Source organism: Toxorhynchites rutilus, chromosome 3 (genome assembly GCF_029784135.1).
Source record: "Toxorhynchites rutilus septentrionalis strain SRP chromosome 3, ASM2978413v1, whole genome shotgun sequence".
Lineage (NCBI taxonomy): Eukaryota > Metazoa > Arthropoda > Insecta > Diptera > Culicidae > Toxorhynchites > Toxorhynchites rutilus.
In genome coordinates, this window is record NC_073746.1 from 165,626,239 (window position 1) to 165,647,647 (window position 21,409).

The 21,409-nt window shown below is 40.1% G+C and overlaps 1 protein-coding gene across 2 annotated transcripts in view; it reads left to right on the forward strand.

Annotated features, from left to right (window-relative positions):
* Nucleotides 1-21,409, forward strand: part of LOC129779428 (putative uncharacterized protein DDB_G0279653) — a 202,902-nt gene that overhangs the window by 172,862 nt on the left and 8,631 nt on the right. Inside the window, exon 9 of one of the 2 annotated variants that reach the window (XM_055786904.1) lies at nt 5,673-17,638. In XM_055786904.1, the coding sequence (XP_055642879.1) occupies nt 5,673-6,889 (1,217 nt within the window). In that variant the 3' untranslated portion in view covers nt 6,890-17,638. Of the gene's footprint in view, nt 1-5,672; nt 17,639-21,409 lie in introns of those variants that run through there. The other variant, XM_055786905.1, reaches the window with a different exon arrangement.

The window sequence follows — 21,409 nt, forward strand, 5'->3', positions numbered from 1 at the left end:
GTTGAGGTCATGTTTCTGTGATTACAATAACGTCGTATAGGGAAGTAGTAATGGCAGTCATGAAGTCCTCGACTTTGATAGTAGAACGTCAGCCCAAGATTTGTCGAATGTTTTTTGACGTAGGACTACGCCTTTCGTTTCTATACCGGGGTGTAAAATCAAAGTTTCGAAAACGAAAGCGTTACGCCCAAGACCGAGATTTTGAGCGTTAATAGCTCCTAAACAACTGAACGAAATGGTATAATAAACACTTCATTCCAAAGATAAAATGTATACGCGTTATATACTTGTTACTTTTTGATCCAAAAGCTTGTTCAAATAGCTTTAAAATTGCTTTCAAAACAGGCTATTGAAATCATCAATCGGTATATAAGCGAGCGCCGACCGAAAATCCACTCAGTTATAATTGAACAGCGATTGGAACATGTTGTCGATGTTGTTGTGAAGCTAACTTCGTTCATCATGAAAGCGCTGATGAATGGTGTCACCAAGAGCCTGTTTGTGCACCTTAGGCCAGAAGGGAACCCATCAGGAGGGGAGTGAAGCCACTGGAAAGGCGACCAAGAAAGTACCAGTATCGAAAATTGGTTCCGCTTGAGGCATCGGAGCAGCCGCCACACACACGCACATACACGCGCATAACTCTTTTCGTTTAGTGGTTCTAGAGTTAGCATTAACCACAGGCGGGCATCGAGCATCGAGAAGAATCCGGGAAGATGTGTTCGTTGCTGAAAAATAATCTCAAGTTCACCTTGGAATAGAAAATTACATTCAAGCGAAAGAGTTTATTTTATTCATACAATACTGCGATCAAATGCATTTCGTTCTGTGATTTTTCAATGAAGTGCAATTAACAGGAAAGCTTCTGAAGATTATTCTTCTCCATCAGTAGAATATTTTCGTATCCATCATTGGATGCATAAAACCTTGTGCCTCCAACGTAACGCTCTCGTTTTCGAACTCCCCCAAATATTCATTTATTCATTCATTCAGAATAGATTCAGATTTAACTTCAAACAAATGATCACAAAATAAACGATAGTCCTACGTCAACCTTGCGGTTATACTACAGATATAACGTGATAGCGTGAGAGGTACGGATATTTCCACTACGCCAGATCGCTTCCTAGAGCCGAATGAAGTTAGTTGATACAGGAAATCTGGAAACGTTGGAATGATCAGTTGTTGCATGTATATTTTGTTGAGAAAGGTTATCGAGTGATCCCGTCACAAACCACGACCGAAGAGCCAGCTCTTTGAAAGCAGGAACTTTGATGGTTAGAACTAACTAGTGGCGAAACTCAGTGTGAGCAACTTACACGTTGGCAACGTCGTTGAGATTTGGTGCATAAATAATCGGTATTTATGTTTGTAAGTCGAACATTGAATGATACCATGTTGAAACTGTAACACGACATGTCTGAGAGAGATTATAGGGAGATTCCTTCACCTACTACGACTGAAGGGCCAGGATGAATATTAAGGCATGAACTATGATGGCAAGAACTATTTGGATGCACGACTTGGTTGGATAGCTCACGATCTCGCTTAGCGCTGTTGGCAATGCGAAGACAGCTGGAAGTCTCTAAAATTTTCGGGAGCCAAAGTATTTTTTCGCGGATTTCCTTTTATCTTGACCGGAATCTCACTGACAACTGCAAAACAGAGTAAATGTAGATAAACACTTCAAAGAGATATTGGGCAAAATTTTGGTAAATTCGACCAAGTATGAAAAAAGTTACGCAAATTTTCAATTATGCGAAAGTGTCGCAATAATGATCGACTCACCCTTTGATGTAAGCACTCCATCCACTCCGCTGTTCATGGCATTTTTTCTTTGCTATATCTCTAGGGTTATAATGTGCCTTACCAGCGTTGTTACCTGATCAGTCGCCTTCTGCGACAGGAGCAGGGATCAAGGTCCGGAAACATTATATTTGTGAAGAGGCTGAGATTAGTTTGAAGAGTTTCACTGCTCCTTTCCGACTTTCTTCTCCTACTTACAGATCGAGAAATCGTACTGTATTGTATATTTGGTGGATCACACCATTGAAGGAAACCTCGCGTTTATAGCTCAGCATTCGAACACTTTGAAAAACACGTTAAAACGACGTTAAAACACAGGAATTTATTGGCGATGCTACACGTACAAAGGTTGGATACGGAATGATGACGTCCTTATCATTCGCACTGTCGGTTGCGAACAATATTCAACAATTTCTTTAAGAAATTTCAATTGGTTGGTTTCGCATACAAAGTATCAATATTCATTCACAGCAAAAAGAGCTATTTTTGTTCAACCGATTTCATCAAAACTTGACAGGTTTTGTGATTTGGCACAATTGAAGGTAGATGTAATCCTACATTAAAAAGAATAGGGTTTGGTACCCAAGACACGATCGCATTGTTAACGTAGGAATACGAAATAATTGCATTCAATAAGCCCATAAGCCCGATTTGAGTCTCATCCTCATACATGATCGCTGGCTAGGATGAAACTGAAAATCGAAACTACAAAGCAAAACAATTTAAACCCCTCGCTCGATGTAACGTGACTTTAAAGAAAGAAGCCATCCATGTGAGTGAACGCCTGAAACGCTAGCAAAAACGTTCCTTTCTGCATTGTGGGAGAATATAAGTGGCGATTAACATCGGATAAAACTTTCTATTTTATTTGTTACATCATTCAGTTATTTTACTTAAGCAAAAGAATGGCTGGGGATATTTCCTATCAATTCGTGTATTTGAAATCAAAATCCATCTTTTATTTAAGGAGATATTATCGTTCAAAATGTATATCGTCGAAACATTGAAATGGGATCTATATTGGCGGTTTAAGCGTAATCCTACGTAGTCCGAGACATGACTGAATTGTTAAAGTGAAACCATGGAATTATTCTATCAAATACACCTATTTATCACTCAACGAAATCATTCTGTAGTAGAAATTTTCGGAGGCCTGATGAATGGTTTCATCGCATCTCTTTCGTAGCCTTCAAAAAGCCTGAAAAACGATTGATGCTCGCTGGCTAGAGCGATACTGGAATATAAATGATGATGAACACGTCGTGTTGGACGTCGATGTTGGATATCTTATCTCCCGTTAAATCTAGTTTTACGTTCAAAAAAATTCGCCCTTTCCAGAAAACTTTTTTGACAAAATTTGGAAAATTGAGCATGATAAGATTCTTAGAAAAGACACACACAAAGACTGAAAGAATTCTGGAAGCGAGCTGTCAGTCCCATAGACGAGTTGACACGAAATGTCTAAAATACACGGTGCGGCAGCATAACTTCCTTTTTTCAAAACTCAATAAAAACTATTGTATGCATCGGAAAATATTTATTTATTTTTTATAATGTAGGTACATGTCTTAAGTTTTACCGATTTCTGGCGTTTGTCATGACTCTTGTTAGCATAGCAGGTGTTATGTTGGCAATTTCTTCTTGGATGTTTGTCTTCAAATCTTGTAGGGTTCTTGGACGGTTCACATAAACACGGGATTTCAAAAAACCCCATAGAAAAAAATCACAAGGGGACAGATCGGGAGAACGTGCCGGCCATTCCAAATCGCCTCTAATTGAGATAAGTTGCTCTGGAAAGTGTTCCCTCAAAACAGCCTTCGATGCTCTTGAAGTGTGTGCTGTTGCACCGTTTTGTTGGAACCAAGTGTCCCCGAAATCCAAATTTTCTAGCCGTGGGGAAAAATGTAGCATGTTTACATACCGGTCCGAATTCCCTGTCACTGTAACCTCATTTTCCTCAAAAAATCAGGGACCAATAATTCCAGCTGAGGAAATTGCACACCACACTGTGACTTTGGGTGAATACAAAGGCTTTTGATGCAATTCTCAAGGGTTGGTGTCAGCCCAGTAGCGCATGTTTTGTTTGTTAACCGACCCACACAAATGAAAATGGGCTTCATCGCTAGAAAAACAATAGCACCGTCGGGAACGAAGAAGAAGCTCACACGCGTTCATCCGAAAATTGAAGTCACGTTCTGAAAGTTCCTGCAATATCGCCATCTTATAGGGGTGAAAATGAAGATCATCAAGAAGAATTCTTCTCACAGAACGATCGGACAGTCCAAGGGCAGATGTGTGTTTGCGCGCAGAACGCCGTGGCGATCGCAACATTGACGCTCTCACTGCTTCAATGTTCTCAGGTGATCTAACGGGTCGAGGGACTCCAGTTCTTCCTTTTGTCGCACTTGCAGTTTGTCTGAATGTAGTGACCCATGTAACAATTGTTGTGCGGTCTGGGACGGGAGCAAACGGGGCTAAATTAAAGCGATTCCGAAATGCACGCTGTGTTGCAATAACCGAACATCCGCTTGAAAAGTATACCTCAACGGCAAAGGCACGCTCCTCACTATTCCAACACATGATGGCGACTGAACCGTGTCGGGACAAAACTTTACAGTATCCCCTCTAGAACGAGACCACTAGCGCTCCGCTATGACATCAACTAACTGAGTGGCGCGCATTTCAAAAAAGGAAGTTATGCTGCCGCACCCTGTATATCTCTTTGGTAATAAATAATTTGATTCCCTGGCTTCACAAAAACTTTTGTGCGTTTTGGATGCTAAATTGAGTGTTTTTACGATGTAAAAAAATCTTTGTTTCTTATCTTTGAAGCTGCATTTCATAATGGTTTTTCGACCGTTAAACCCTTTGCGGTCGGAATCAATTTACATTGGGAGAGAGGCTCTTACCTTTTCACGCTGATAATCTTTGATAATCTCGGTTTAAAAAAGACCCACGGTTCTTTTATGAGATGGCGGACGTTACAAAATGGCAGACAACTAATTTCGTCAAAACCCCATCAATATAGGTATCAAATGAAAGGGCTTGACTAGTAGAATACCGTTCAAATGAGCCGGCTCTTCTGATTGAACGCACGCAACACTTTTTGGCTGGTTCGTCACTTTTACTTCCATTTTTGGAAGAATGTCGGGAGTTAGAATTGATCTCGTGACCTTTAGCGAGAGAGGGCTTAATTTATGTTCGTTAGCATATTATTAACTAAGCTAACAATAACTGAGTTAACTAAGTTAGCTCAGTCTTAAGCAGAAAATGGAGCGTATTATAAATGAAGACATACACGCTTTTGGCCTAGGACTACTGTTGAAGTGTAACTTGTAATTGCTATGTTAGCTTGAGTTGAATCAATGTGTTAGACGACAATTATAGAATCTATTTCAACAAAACGCTTTTCTTTTTCTTGTGCCTATAAAACAAAGAAAAGCTACGTAAAATGCATCAATTGGTCAATTGTAATCGCCATAAGGTATGTTTATGTTTCCACACGCTTCGTCACTTCTCGTCCATAATCATTATACTAATGCTCATGATAAATTTCATAACAAACGACGGAGATCATGATTCTATCAATTCCATACCACCGCAATCATCGAACAACCACAATCTAGCAATAAGTGCATTTTTGTGTCACTGTTTTCATTTTGGACCATTAGATATTTGTTGCATCACTGTCCCAGCATCACATGTTTTCTCTCTCTCTCTCAGTACACGCTCTATTCACCAATCATAGCTTAATATCGAACCACGTACCAATATTGCCATTTAACCAAGCCTCCGGCAAAACAAATAAACTCCCAAGTACTGCCCAAAAGACCAGTACTAACGTCATGCTTACCAACCACCAACAGGGAACGCTGTCAGCAGCATTCGCCGCCATCACCTCACCACCATAAACACCAACACGAACAGCAGCAACCGAAACGATGATGGCAACACTGTAAGTCAGAACAATGGTGATAACAATCAACCACTTGCCGCCGTCCATCACAACCAGTCTCACTCCCAACAACAACACCATCATCTCAATCATCATCATCGATATGATGACGATCCGAACGTTATGGGTCCGACCGACGGCCACCATCACAAGCTCATCACAGACTTGCCGATTGTCGGCCGAACGGCGACAGTCGCGGCTGTAGAATCAAAACTGGCGACCGGTCCGAAATCGCCGATCAAAAAGTCGGCCTCGGCAGTGGAAACGGCGGTAACCAATGCAGCCAACAAGCTAAACAACAAGCTGCGACGAATGTCGTCCAATGCGATATTTACCTTTAGTGCTCATAACAGTAGTAACACTAACTGTAAGTCTCAAAATAAACCTAGTACTAGTAGCAGTGTTAGTGGTAGTAGCAATAAATGTGATATGTTCAGTCTATTGTCGCAATCGGGTGCCCAGCAACAGCAACGTCTATCGACAGCGATAGACTCAAGCGAGAAAGTGTCGAACCCCTCAAGCCCGACTAAGACCACCCCTATGAAATCCATCGGTCGTAGCATTAGCAATGATCCAACCGCTTTGGCGGAGTCCCACCCGAGGCGCGACTCGCTCCCATTGATTGGTGGGCTGCTATCGTCATTCTCATCTTCATCAGTTTCATCCTCCAATTCATCTTCCCTTTCATCGTCCACGTTTGGCACTGGCAGCAGCACCACCAATCACGGTCCATCCGCGCAGGTGGGAGTCCCAAGCCAGCCCCAGAAGCACAGTAAACTGCACGCCCTTTTTTCGGTTAGCTCTTGCTACAACGGGTCGTCAGATAACGACACCACCGTGAACAGTAGCGTGAAACGCAACGGTAGCCGTGGCGGTGGTGGTGATGGTGATGATGATCATAATAACGCGGACATTGACGAAGACGAAAACGACGACAATGACTACTGTGAACACAATAGTAGTGACAGTAATGCTGCTGGCAGCCGTCGTCGTCGGGGTGGCTGTGGTAAGTTTGACGATGCTGGCAACAGTGACAGCGGTCGGAGTAGCACAGAGATTGTGGTGCCCGAGGTCGTTAGTACCGGGCGTACTGCAACAGCAAACACGGACCTTAAAGAAGTGGTATAAGCTGGAAATTGTTTTTTAAAATTGTTGTTGAGATTTCATACTCTGTTTGCCAGTGTTTCAGTGTCAAAGAACGATGATCTAAGAATTATTGGATGTTTTACAATTGGTTTGGCGGAAATAACCATAATCACAATTGGTTTGAATTGCTTGCATTTTTTTTCGTCTTTTGTTCTTTTTTGTTTGTCTTTGATCGTAAAAGGACACATTTACATTGTTGAAACAGATATTGTTTATATATTATCATCTGGATGAATAAAAAGTCGATCTTAACAAGGTGTGAAGACATTTGCGTCATCTATTTTATAATAAATCGCAATGAAGTCCCTGGAAGTGATGCTCTTCAGCTCTGTTTTTTGAATAATGCTAATCACTAATGTTGGGCAAAGGCCCAACATGGATTTCGGATAAATGTACGGACACTTCGGCGGTTAGATTTAGACTGGTTATTTTATTTCTTACTTTTACAGAGTTTGATGTGGTTCGAATGTTCTTGCCTTCGTGTGCATTTGATACTTGGTGCTTGGTAAGCACAAAATGTGCTCCTCCGCATGTGTGTCCTGCGCCGTCTGCTCAAACAGCGCTCGCATGGTCCAGGCGGTTTCTCCGCAGCGCCCCTTCCAGTTGTTGTAGTCGCTTGGCGTTCCTCCGCCAGTGGTAAATGATGATGGCGATTATTATCGCCACGATAAATGCGCCGTCCACGGAATAGGACGCGACATCGTGCATGGTGATTGAATTCTCCACTTGTCACTGCCGAACATTGTGTGTTTAGATTACGGACGATTTCTTGGAACTCGCTTTGTTCCATACATTGTAGTGCGTTTTATTACGCCGCGGAGGCCGATAATTGCTGATGTAGGTCTCCATCGTGTGAACATTATTTCTTAGTCGTCAGCAGATGCCTACGTAGGCCATTGATTTATAGGGTCGTTTCCTATTCTGATTTTGTACACTTCCAAGCTCTTTCGTCGGCTCACTATTGATCGTCACGATATCGTCCCAGTGTGATCCTCGCAAGGCTAGCTTTATCAAGATCGATCGAGCTAAACGTGGACTTCGACAACTTTTGTTAGAAATTAACGTAGTGGCGTTTTGCATCTTCGCGTCAGTGCAAGCTCTGTACTGAATTTGCTTTGTGCATATCCTGAGAATGCAATCTGAAACAAGAAACACCCGTTCAGTATGGCGAAATAGAATTGACGGTTTGCCGCAGCAAAGGCTTTGTACTGCTTCATTTTCTTTTTTCCTCTGAACAGAATGATGCACGATGGTTAGCTGCGGTTTTTTTGCAATGGTATTGATATTGTTGCTCGTTCCCGACTAGGAGCACAGATAGAACCATCCAGAACGCAGGATTTTCATTTTGATATTGCTTGACGTTTTTCAATTGTACAATGGTTTGTATCTATTTAATAATTATCTTCTTTATCGTGTTGAATAGAGAAAACATTTGCAATCGTCATTCGGTGTTCGGAATCTTCCTTTTTTTCATTACATGTTCAATTTTTATATTTTCATTTTGAATTAAGTCCTATGTTAAAAGGTCACAAATGTCACAATATGAATTTAGATACTTGTAAACAAATTACCATCATTATGATAAAGAGTTTTCATCCGTGTCAACTATATTTTCTGCGTGAAAATGGAGGCATTCCAGTCAACAAAGTGTCTTGATTTTTGTGTTTAATTCGAAGAAGCGACCGAAGTGCGTCAAATGATTGTTGATACTTATGGTGGAATCGCTATTAGTGAAAGAGCATGTCGATTGAATGATTACAGCGCTTTAGTGATTGGAGATTTTTATATCGATACCCAGAAAGGTGTGGGAATGCTGAAATGGAGGTACTTCTTCATGAGAATTCACGTCCACAGGGACTAAGCTATGTCGTACCATTTACGAATTTTGGGAATGGGCCAAAAGCACAGGAAGTGGGTTTCGAATTGAAGCCCAGAGAAGTGACACTTTCTTTGTTTGCTTGCGAACAACCGCTCCAACGTTAAAAAAATGGATGGGTTTTATGCATCGGATCGGTTAACGGGGAAGCACAAATCACAAATCATCGTTACCGAGGTCATCAACAAACATCGACTGTCAAGCCACACATCCATGATTTGAAGCTGATACTGTGTAATTGGTGAGACTAGCTCGGTGTTGTATGTTTTGAACCGTTGAAAAAAAAAACACAAAAAAAACGACCACAATGTGTGCAAAAATAGTGATAATGCTATTTTGTGGCACGACAATGCTCAGCCATATGTGGCGGAAGTCGTTAAAATTTACCTGGAAACACTCCAACGGAACGTCCTAACACAACCACGATATTTTCCAAATATTGTTCCTTCCCTAACTACGTTGGGATGATGCATGGCCTGACTGAGCAGAACTTACGAGAAGTCCGAAAATTGAGTAGATCGTGGATCGTTTCGAAATACCAGTATTTCTTCTGGTGAAGAATCCGAGCAGCGATCGACGATAAAGGAGAAAGACCAATTCAATGCCAAATCAGCCGGAAAACAGTCGTTTTTGTCGCGACGTTTTTGTACGTACGACAAAATTGTTGGGAAATTAAAACAAAAAAATCTAAAAAAATCATTCGTGATTAAAACTGGTGATATAATAATGAACACTGATTTCGAGGAGCTCTCACCATGAGTACAAAGTTTAAAAAAATCAGAGAGGATCAGGGCAGCGGCTGGCTGATTTTTGTAATACATAATTCAAATGTTGCCATAAAACGGCGAACTTCAGTTAACGAGACATGAGATCATGGCCGTTTGTATTATTTTTGAAGAGTCAATATTTTTATACATAGCATATCAACGAAAAACAAGTATTTTTGAAATTTGGATATTTCGTGTAGGAAAAGTCTCAAATTTGTAGCAACATTCGTTGCGCGTCCGTTTACTAAGCGAACGATCATGAGTTCAAAACTTAGGGCCTTCATTCGATAATCTGTGTGAGTTAATGAAGATGTGCTAGTTGAAAAAGCTACGTCCACGTAACAATCATCAATTGACGGTGATTTTTTCTCCTGTTGGTTGTGAACACTTCGTCCATTATTTTAAACTATTGTGGTATACCCCTTTTTATATTACACTTCAAGCTTATCTACTACTTATTGATAAAGGAGTAGACTGAAAGCTATAGCGAAATAGGTGCCAATCAGGAATAATCTGTTTGATAAAATTTATAATCCTGATCGGCGACGCAGACCAAATTTCCTTTATACCTCCGCAGTTACAGAACAAATGTCCCGAGGTATCGCTTTCGGCATTACAAAAGCGACATGGTTTTTGAGATGGTATTTACTCGAGCATTGTCCTGTTACAAGACCAGTGAATGTGCTGAAGTCTTTCCTTCTAAGGCTTAGCAGCTGTTGAGTTATTTTAATACTCGGCGTAATAATTTTTTTCGCCTGTTTAAGTTTTGCAACCATCCAATTGGCTGTCACTTCCCGGTCTTCCCATTTTTTCAGCTCACTTTTCAACACACAGTCAGAAAGTCCACAGAATGGTTCTGGACCAGTGAATGGTGAGTTTGAGCCGTTCCTGGCAAGTTCATCTGCTCGCTCGTTGCCCTCTATACCGCCAGGCCAGGAATCCAGTACAATTGTACCGACATATCTGACTTAATTGCCGTGAAAAGGAAATGCATTCCCAGACGATTTTTGAAGAACATTCAAAAGCATTTAAAGCTTTAAGTGCCGCTTGACTGTCTGAGAATATGCAGATGTTAGCATGTCTATATTTTCTTTTGAAGCAGACATTTAAACATTCTATTATTGCAGTTATTTCTGCCTGAAAAACTGTTGGCCAGCTTCCCATAATCACAGAGATTTTTGTTCTGGGACCATACACTCCGGCACCTGTTCTGATTCCCATTTTCGACTCATCGGTGTAGAACATGATTGAACCATTACGAACGTTGGGGCCACCTCCTAGGTTCCTTCCAATCACTGTTCTTCTCTGAGGCTGGTCCAATGGGTAAGAGATTCAGGATGCTCAAGTGACCAGTTTTGTCCCCGTCTAGTATTTTTGTTTAGCCTCTAGCTGAACATATTGGTTCAAATGTACCAGGTGAAGGATAGCCTCCAATGCCTTTGAAGGAGTGCTTCGCAACGCATGGAGTTTGTTTAGCTTTTGTGTAGCTACAGTCTGCTTAGTCTTTGGCCACCATACAAGTGAGGCGTAGGTTATCCTAGGCCGCACAATTGCAGTGTAGACCCACATAACCATTTTTGGTTTAAGCCCCATGTTCTTCCTATCATTTTAGAGCATGCCCATAGGGCTGAGTTGGCCTTGCTGGTTATTGAATCTAAGTGCGCTTTCCAGTTTAGTTTAGCATCTAAGATAACACCTAGATATTTCACTGAAGCGCTGCTTTTTATTTCCTCTCCCCCAAGATGTAAAGACTGCAGATGCAGTTTTTTTTCTTTTTGGTGAATGGAATAATTGTTGTTTTTGAGGGATTTACGCTCATACCTTCTGTGATACACCAAGATTGTGTAAAGTTTAAGGCCATCTGCATTCTGCTCGATAATACATCGTCGAACATGCCACGTACCATTATGACTAGATCATCGGCAAAGCCCACAACCTCGAATCCTTTTACCTCTAAACTTATCAGAAGGTTGTCAACTACAAGTGATCGAAGGAGAGGTGATAGAACCCCTCCTTGTGGACAACCTTTCGTTGCAATCACAGATGTCAATGAGCCGCCCAGCTCCGAGGTGATTCGTCTGTGTGTGAGCATGCCCTGGATCCATTGGACTATGCAGTCATCGAAGTGTCTTTTTCTCATAGCTTGTGCCATTGATAGATAAGAAGCACTATCAAAGGCACCGTCGTTTCAAGAAACGCGCATAGAGCGGTTTCTTTTGACGAGAGAGATTTTTCAATTTTTGGGCCCTATTCCAGAAAACGAGACGAGCAAAAACGGCTTCAGTCACTGTCGAGACGAGCAAAATATCCCAGTACACGAGTTTCAATGAAATGATTTATTTGGTAGACTGGAGAGACTTCAGTCAGTTTTTCTCGGTATGATCAGTGATGTCAGATGAGAAGACATGTTTTTGTTTTGAGAAAAACAACAAAAAATTTTAAAATTGATCAATCGATACTCTTTTCTCATTGCCAAAATATTAAAAAAAAAACCTAACAAAAAGGAATAAGCTGGCGTCGTTGGGATTTTCTGAGGCGAAAAATCTCTGGTTACGTCTTCCTTCGGAGCGGAAGTAAAAGAAGTTGGCCCGGCTCATGAGTTGTTGAGTCTGATAGGTAGGAACAGGTGGAGTCGCCTCCCTGATGTCGGTGATTGGCACTAAAGTGGCGGAAATAGGCCGACGAAAAATAAGCGAAGATAAAAAAAAAAAATAAAAAAAAGGAATAAGTTTCATATATCTTTTGGTTTCATTGATATTTTTCCTCGAGCATATGGTTTCATCACTCAGACGTTTTGTTATTATTGTTTTATTGGGGGCAATGTTTGTTCATCTAATCAACGATTTATCAAGAAAAGTTATAAATCTATACATATGTATTTCCAATAAAGTAGTTGTATTGAATTACTCATTTTCGTTCAATATGTGAAGACTCTTTTCGTGCCATGTAAATATATTCAAAACAGTCATCTAGCATTCCTGGATATGAGTTCAATGTTTACATTTGGTTGTGTTGTTTGGAAGAGGCCCATTTGAAAATCTGTAAAATCTTGCAATTATTGAATTGAATTTGATGGTTGCAGTTGAAAACATACATTGCTTATGCAATACTAGTTTAGCCGTGAAACCATTTTTGAAGATAAAGGCGGAGCAGTAGAATACCGAAGAGTAATACACTTTTGCCGAAAAGGCGATAATGAACATGTACACAATCGAAAAAGGTTCTGTTACAGCTGAAACTTTAATAAGCCTAAATAAAATGGACAAAGTGGATTAAACACCTAAGGTCTCTTATTGCGCTAACGCCGGCGCTGTAATTAATGTTCCTCGCCATCTGGCGGCTGCGCTTAAGGGAGTATTCTAGTGTAGAGACATGAATTTCGGACGTTTTTTCGAGCTTCGTAAAAATAAACCAAAGAATATTTGAATTATTTTGCTATCTATTTTTTAGCAATAAAACAAAAATTGAACGGAAAAAATATATTCATAATCAGAATAGTTACAAGCCGATGAAGTAAGGCGTTGTGCTATGGCGTACACGGTTCCAGCCCTTCTGGTTATCTGAAACAAAAAAAACGACCAGATTCTGAATCAGTAAAGATGTCGCTATCGCATGAACAAGTCAAAAATATGTTTTTTGACAAAATAGGGACTGTTTGAAGGAAAAAATGCGGTTTAAAATGTTATTTCTTACGTTTCCCGATTTTTTAATAAATGGTGAAATTTTAAAATATCATTTCATGCGATAGAGAGATGCATGCAGATTGTATTCGTATAAATTCGACATGAATCGGTTCAGTAGAACTGGAAATATCGTGTACGCCAGCTTGAAAAAAAAAAAATAGTTCCGAGAACAACGTGTTTGAAGTTTATTTTTATGACCGTCCCAGGTTAGATATCGCATCCCTAAATTGTGTCTAACTCGGTTAATAATAGAATTTTCGAAAAGTCCTCCCAACCGTTTATTTTTGAATGCCTAAACTTCATAAATATGAAGAATTTTTTTTTTATTATTTCAAATTTCTAGACTAGAATACAGGGAAACTTCGTTATAACGTACATTTCTCTTTCAAAATTATATGTTGTATCGAATTGTACGTTATATCGAAGCATAACAAAGATACCAGGAACATAACTTATATTACTTTATTGTGTTGCTGTTTGGGTAGGGTTAGTAAATATTGACGATGATGTTTCCCTCCATACTGTTGATTAAAACTTGATTCATTTAGAATCCGGAATAAAAAAAAACCAGTTGTATCTCGAGATTGGTTAAAGTTACAAAAATATTCTTATGTAACAGACAATTGACCAATATTGTTCGATTGGGCGGAATTGGGGGAATTCGTAGGATTGATATCTTTTTTAATGTAATTGATCCCATTGTCACGGTACCACTCTCGACTGTGGTGGCAGCTTGCCAAATCTGGCCAAAACTTCACCGGAAGTTTCTGTAGGCATTCTCTCCTACACATTTTCGTGTCCATTGTCATGTTTGTGACGAGAACATTGGTTTTCTGTCTACAGCTGCAAATCTCTCACCAAATCAAGAACTTCCTGGGAACAGTCCAAAATACATCTTCACGTACGTTTCGTCATCCATTAGCATGCATCCTTCGTACTTCGTCAAAACCTTGTTGTACAATTTTCGAACGCGTCTATCGCCCACCAGGTTATGCTTCAGCGTTCTGTTTGGTTGGTTTCAGGCACAGAAATAACGATTTTACATATGGATTATCCGGATGGTACTTTGGTTAAAGTTATGTTTGTAGCGTTGTCCTAGTCCGAGAGTCCCGGGTTTGCGTTAATTATATCAATACCTTCAACCTCAGCTTCCGATCGTATGTTCCATTAAGATGCGTTCTCTGATCCATCGGAACAACAGTCGCACGTTCACGAAATGGTTTCAACAGATCATACATTGTCGATTTAGCTACCTTCAGCGATTTCGCAATTTAAGTATGTGACCATATCAAATTTCCAATGAAGGTGTCCAAAATCAAATTTATTCTCTCGGCATCCATCCTGCACAACTTTATTAAAACAAAACGGATCAACTGAAATTTTCACCGTTGAAAGATACAGTTCTTTTTCCAAACAATTTGATGTCAAAATATATGATATACGCCTACTACGACCGCCACTATAAAATGAACAATTCCAGATTCTAACTGAATCAAACCTTAAGGGTAAATAGATAAAATGACAGTTTGCATCTTCATTATTCAGCATAAGTGTTCAAGCCATATTGAAGAGCATGTATTACAAAAATGCTAATTTCGAATGAATGTCCCGATTATGGGCTACGGTTACAGACAAGCGACTATAAACAGCTTGTTCACAATGCACAATACATAGATAGATTGTTTTTATGAGATTTCCAATGCTCTAATTGAAATTCGAGTACCTATACCCGAGCCACTAAGTGACCTTTGTTGAACCTGTGAGATTGACATGAAACTCCTAGTACCTATTCCGAAAAGATTTTTTCCACATTGAAAATGTGTACGTTATATCGAAGTTCCCCTGTACTGCCTTAATTGTTTTCGTTCTATAAGACGGAACCTTTTCCACTGGGTTATCGTTCGATGTTCTTACGACATACGACATTCCGAGCCCATTGTAATTGCCCGATTTTCGCTGAGCGGATGAGTGATTTTTCTAACAGCAGATTTTGAAACTTGTGGTTTATTCGCCTTCACGTCCCATCTTCCATTTGCACTCCACCGTAGATGATACACAACATCTTACATTCGGAGACAGTAAGGGCACGTTGATCCTCTGTGTCCGTAGAAGGCTATCGGTCCAATCAATGTCTTGTAGATGGTTAGCTTCGTTCGACGGCGAACTCTATTCGTTCTTAGCGTCTTCCGGAGGCCAATGTAAGCACGGTTTCCTCAACCACAGGAGTACTTCAAATGATGCCAAGGCACGTTGTATTCGCGACATTTCTGCAGAACCTCTCGAACCGAGAACCTCTAGTGCAGCGCTCTCATCAGTGCATGACCGCCGCATTTCAACAGTTCATTAGGTCGTTGTTCAACTCCAACTGTTTTCTTCAGTTTTTCTTCAGTCGACCAAACTACTCCTCAACATCCTTCATATCGGGGGCCGGTACTCGGTCATCTTCCGCACGTACCCCTAACTCTGTTACCATGCCTCCTTCGTTTTCTGCTACATCCCCGTTGTGGTGCTCGTTGAAGTACTGCCTCCACTTTACGAGGTTACCGTACAAGTCCCTGCACATGTCGGCTTGTGGCACGTAAGCTTTGCGCGAACTGTTTAGCCTCTCGTAGAACTTTTGTGTATCATTGCTACGATTTTGATCTTCCTGTTGGCGCTTTTTCTTTCGGAGGGCCGAGTTTTGACCATCGTGCACATCTCTGTTTAGAGTCCTACGCTGACATTAGGACAATGATCAGCCACCTAACCAGAGGTTACCATATCTTCACTATGGTTAATTAAAATCTTCACACTAATTCGATCAAACAAGTTGAACTCTAAAATCAATGGGGACGATAACGATCACCATAACCTTGGGATAGATGCAATTAGACCTTGTGTAAGGGGGTTAAATATTACCGTCAAATCACATTTTCTCGGTGTCGCGAAGACGGCTGATTGGGGGACATAGACATTGGAGGATAGCTGAATTCACGCCATATTTTTCCCTATGCAGACTACTGCGTGCTTTGTTTGTTTTCGCTTTTTACAAATACAGTCACTTTTATACCGTTTTTCGGCGCTAACGCAGCTTACGACTCACCCGCTGGGTCATATTGCACTTGGATGTTCGGACATGTGTTATAATTGGCTTCTTTGAGAAATTGAAAAATTCTAATTTGTTTGTGAAATTCGTATTTGTGGATCATTCGCTTGCGGGTAATCAGTGCTCTACTGTATACAGAATGAACATTGCAATCGACATTACGATCCATAGCACTTGTTAAGAACAAATATATAAACATTATCTCAGTAATAGATTGGATTCTGCCAGAACCTCTCCCAAATCTCATCGATTGACACTGTGACACTGCGAACGAAGATGTTCCCACGAATCCCATCTCAGAGGGGGTACAAATCTGAAACGTTCGACTTTTTCTCGTGTGTGCCAGGTATAAGCTGTTGCTGGGTGGGTGATTACGGGCCCGATGATTTCATGTGGCAAAGAAATATGAATGAACAAATAAGTAAAAAAATACAAATAAATAAGCGCGATTTGTGATAAACTGATAGAGTACGAATTTATAGCCAGTGTGGAAATACAGAAAAAAAACCTTAGAGCTTGGCTTTTTTTAAAAAGAATATTGTTAAAGGATCTAGATCGGCTGACGCATATATGTATTCATTTGACCTACTTTCAAAGGTACGTTCCGGGAGGTTCATTACTACTTTAATATTACAGACCGATATTTGGTTCACGCTTGCCATGCATCGTGTTAAATGATAATCGTGCCAAAATCCATTGCTGAAGACGCCCTTTCTATAGTTCACAACGCAAGCGTTGAGCATCGACAGCATTTTTACTACACGGAACTAACAATAGTAAAAACTATTATTTTTTAAACTCTGTGCCCAAGGCCAATTGCTACAATCCTTAATGTGAACCGGAACTTATATTTATATCGCTAAGCGATCAACACGTGAACCCAATAAACAACAGTAATGTATTAACTCACCTTAGAATTTGGGTATCGTGTCTAAATTTATCGATAAAAGGTTAAAAAAAATTGCATCTGTCGAACATATACAAACATCATATAGCCAGTAAAAATCTTAGGTCATTTTAGCATTGGATGTACCTTTTCTTAATGAAAACCAACTGTTTCTAGTGATTCAAAAACAAAAAGAAAACACAAACGCAAAAATAACACATTAGGCACTAGATGTATATCCGATGTTTCAATGTATGCAAAACACAGACAGTGATGAGAAAAACATTCAATAATAGTAGCCGTACTATAGCAAATCCCATCAATCCCCTCACACCACACCTACGATGTCCAATAGAATGATGGTGTACTTCACCGATGCGAACACTGAGAAGAAAAATATAAAAAGTACAAATAAATGTTAAGTAAGTGATAAACATTATTGTTTCATTTGTGAGCGCATATCTCGTTGTATCACTTGAATGGGTTTTATCGGATTGATGGGTCTTCGGATTGATGGAAGTCTACCTACCCATCCCATTGGAACCTCCAGAGCCAGTGGGACCTCAATGTGTAGGGGTCAGCAAGCTTCATCATATTTCACATGCAGTTCTGGTCGAACAACTGCAATGTCCCATTACATCACACCCTTCGGAGCAGGTATTCCAACCACGGCTGAATCCTTGAACGCAGAAGTACAGCTTGAGCTTGGGTAAACCTTACTCTATTTGGCAGAGTCTGAAAAATAGTCATTCTTCTCTGCAATCACCCCCTCGTTTGAATAAAATCTTTTTCCTGTTAGCCATTTCTTCAAGTTCGGAAATAAAGAGTAGTTATTTTATTTTTACACAATTTATAGAGGTATTAAACTGTTTCAGTTTATCCGCATCTAGCCACGAAAAAAAAACATATTCATAATTCTCAGCCTTGATAAAGACAATTCGTTGCTAACTGGATGACTGTCGAATCGTTATTGCTGCTAAAAAACGGGTGGGTTATATCTATGATATAACCGCAATGTTGACGTGGGACTACAGTTGACTTAGTAATCATTTGTATTGAATAAATTATAAAAAAAATAAAAATAAAAAAAAAGCGTAAAAGCTCCTTTCATGGCAATTTTCAGTTTAGGGAACAGAAAATATTCGCATGGTGATAGAACAGGAGAATATGGAGAGTGGTCGATGACATAAATCTGTTTTTTCATCAGAAATTCACGAACTTTTTTGGTTTTGTGAGCTGATGCATTATCATGCAAGAAAAATAGCTGTTTCCCCTCTAGATATTCAGGTCTAACACTAATTCTTGATGTAAAATGAAACTATGTAAACTTGTAAAAAGTATTCTCCATTAACAGTTTGACCTTCTGGAACAAATTCCTTGTGTACAATTCCTTGGAATCGTACAACGTGATCAACACTGTCTTGATTCTGGACTTCTGAAAACGCATTTTGACGTAGGACTACGTCTTTCATTTGTATACCGAGGCGTAAAATCAAAGTTTCGAAAACGAAAGCGTTACGCCGGAGACCGAGATTTTGAGCGTTAATAGCTCCTAAACAACCGAACGAAATGGTATGTGTTTATCATTTATCATCATTCGAAAGATAAAATATCTATGCGTTATATACTTGTTGCTTTTTCATCCAAAAATTTGTTTCAATAGCTTTAAAATTGCTTTCAAAACATGCTATTCAAATCACCAATCGGTATATAAGCGTGCGCCGCTCGGGAATCCACTCAGTTATAATTGAACTGCGATTGGAGCATGTTGTCGCTTTTGTGGTGCAGCTAACTTTATCATGAAAGCGCTGAAGAACGGTGTCACCAAGAGCCTGTTTGTGCACTTTAGGCCAGAAGGGAATCCATTAGGAGGAGAGTGATGCCACAAACGGTTCCGCTTGAGACATCGGAGCAGCCGCCACACACATACACGTCGGAACTATTTTCCTTTGGTTGCCATCCAGCGTCGAGAAGATTCAGGAAAGATGTTATCGTTGCTGGAAAATAATCTGCCAGTTTGTAACGTTCTGTTAATCCCGAGAACTTACATCGACTAGCGCCATCTTAACGTCGACGAAGAAAATATGTTCCGTTTTCAAGTCATTCCTCATTCATTCTCCACTCAATCTTCCCTGTGATGTTAAGTGGATCGGAAATACGTATCCTATTGAACAAAAAAAAGAGAGAGAGGTTGACAAAGAAGTGGGAAAGGGAAAGGGTTTCGAGGAAAGAAAGGGAGGAGCTATTGAAAAAAAGATCGGAAACGAAGCCACTTTGATGGGGACTGCGAAATCTGTGAGTGGTGAAAATACGAAACACGCGCGGAAAATTGAGTAAAAACGACGGGTTGAGAAAAAAGCGAGAATCCGTTTCCGTGTGACGTGCGAGTGCGAGTAGTGGGAAATGTTACCCGAGCGAATGGTGGAAGAGTTTCCCGCTAGATGAATCCTGACGGAATTCCAGGACGCAGTGCATGTTCCCCCGAATTCCCCACAACGTGTTGGAGCCGCAACATCCGGTGACTGGCAGTTCCTACCATTGTGCCGTGAGTGATATATGACCAAAAAAAAAAAGAAAAAGATCTATAAACCCGAAATACAAAAAAAAAACGCGCAGAGAAGAGGGTGTTTGAGACCCGTGAACAGTCTGCCCTGCAGGTCTCTAGCCGGACCTCTGTTGGTAACAGCCTTCTTCGGCGTTAGTGCCTTGTCGCGGTCAGGGAACGTTCGTTGCAAATTCCCCTGGGAATTGAAAAAAACATTCAAGCGAATGAGTTTATTTTAATGTTTTCTATCCATATAACACCGCGACCAAATACATTTGACATTGTGATTGTTCAATCAAGTGCAATTAACAGGTGGTTATCGAGTTAGCATTAACCACAGGTGGGCTTCGAGTATCGATGAGAATCTAGAAAGATGTTATCGTTATCGTCAAGTCCAATTAGCAGGAAAGCTTCTGTAGATTGCTGAATATTGTGCCTTCAACGTAACGCTCTCGTTTTCGAAGTCCCAATTATTCATTTATTCATTCTTTCAGAATTGATTCAGATGCAACTAAAAACAAATGATCACTAAATCAACGATAGTCCTACGTCACTCTTGCGGTTATACCACAGATATAACCCACTTCCTGTTTTTTTTTGGTTTTGGCTCGCCTGTCGACTTCCATTCTACAGATTGACGCTTAGTTTCAGGGTCATATTTAAAGCACCATGTTTCATCACCAGTTATGATCGAATCAAGAAAATCTGGATCGTGTTCAGCTGTTGAAATGATGTCTTTACAATGCTCTACACGAGCGATTTTTTTTGATTTTCATTTGATTGATGTGAAACAAAGCGTGCACAGACCTTTCTTTTACCCAAATCGTCAGTTAAATTAGTCCAAATAGTACCGGTACACGAATTTAATTCTTCAGTCAACATTCTGACAGTGAAATTTCCGCCAACAGCAATGATTTCGCGGACTTTTCCACCAATTCAGCACGACTACTTCCTTCTGGACGACCAGGTCTTTTAGAGGCGAATGAACTGAAAAGTTTAAACCCTCTCAAAGCCAAAAAGAAGTTTTTAAATCGTTTAAACCACTTATGAACTTTTGAACGAGCTAAACAATCATCACCATACACGTTTTGCATCAATACGTTCGTCTCACTAAATATTTTTCTAAGTTAAAAATTAAAATTTAATATTTTCTCTTTGTTCCATTGTATTTTTACGACACAAGCACAAAACATACTGTCATTAAAAAGCGCGTTACTTTTTAACGTGTCAACCGATTTAAATAAAGTTGGCAGCGTTTGAAAGGTGAGACCTTTACCTTTCTAATATTATCAACGTTCAACAGATGCCGTTGCGTGTTCCATGATTTAAATAAAAAGTCCCCTTATTTATTGAACATACTGTGCATTACTATTTTGAAAAAGTATTTATAATTCCTTGGTGTGGTGGCTGAGAGCAGACAAACGACCGCAAAGGGTTAATATTCCCATATTAATTCTGAGCTTTAATACAGGGTGTTTGCTGATCGTTATCTAGAGTTTACCTAACTTCGAATTGCTAGATCAGCCAATTTAGACCCCTCTCTCTATTTGTCGATGCAACGCGACATCGAACAAAGAAACCATATTATGTAAGCATACGCCCGAATCGCATGGAAGAATGCTAATCGTTGTATTGTGAGAGTATGTAAGCGAATGAAATC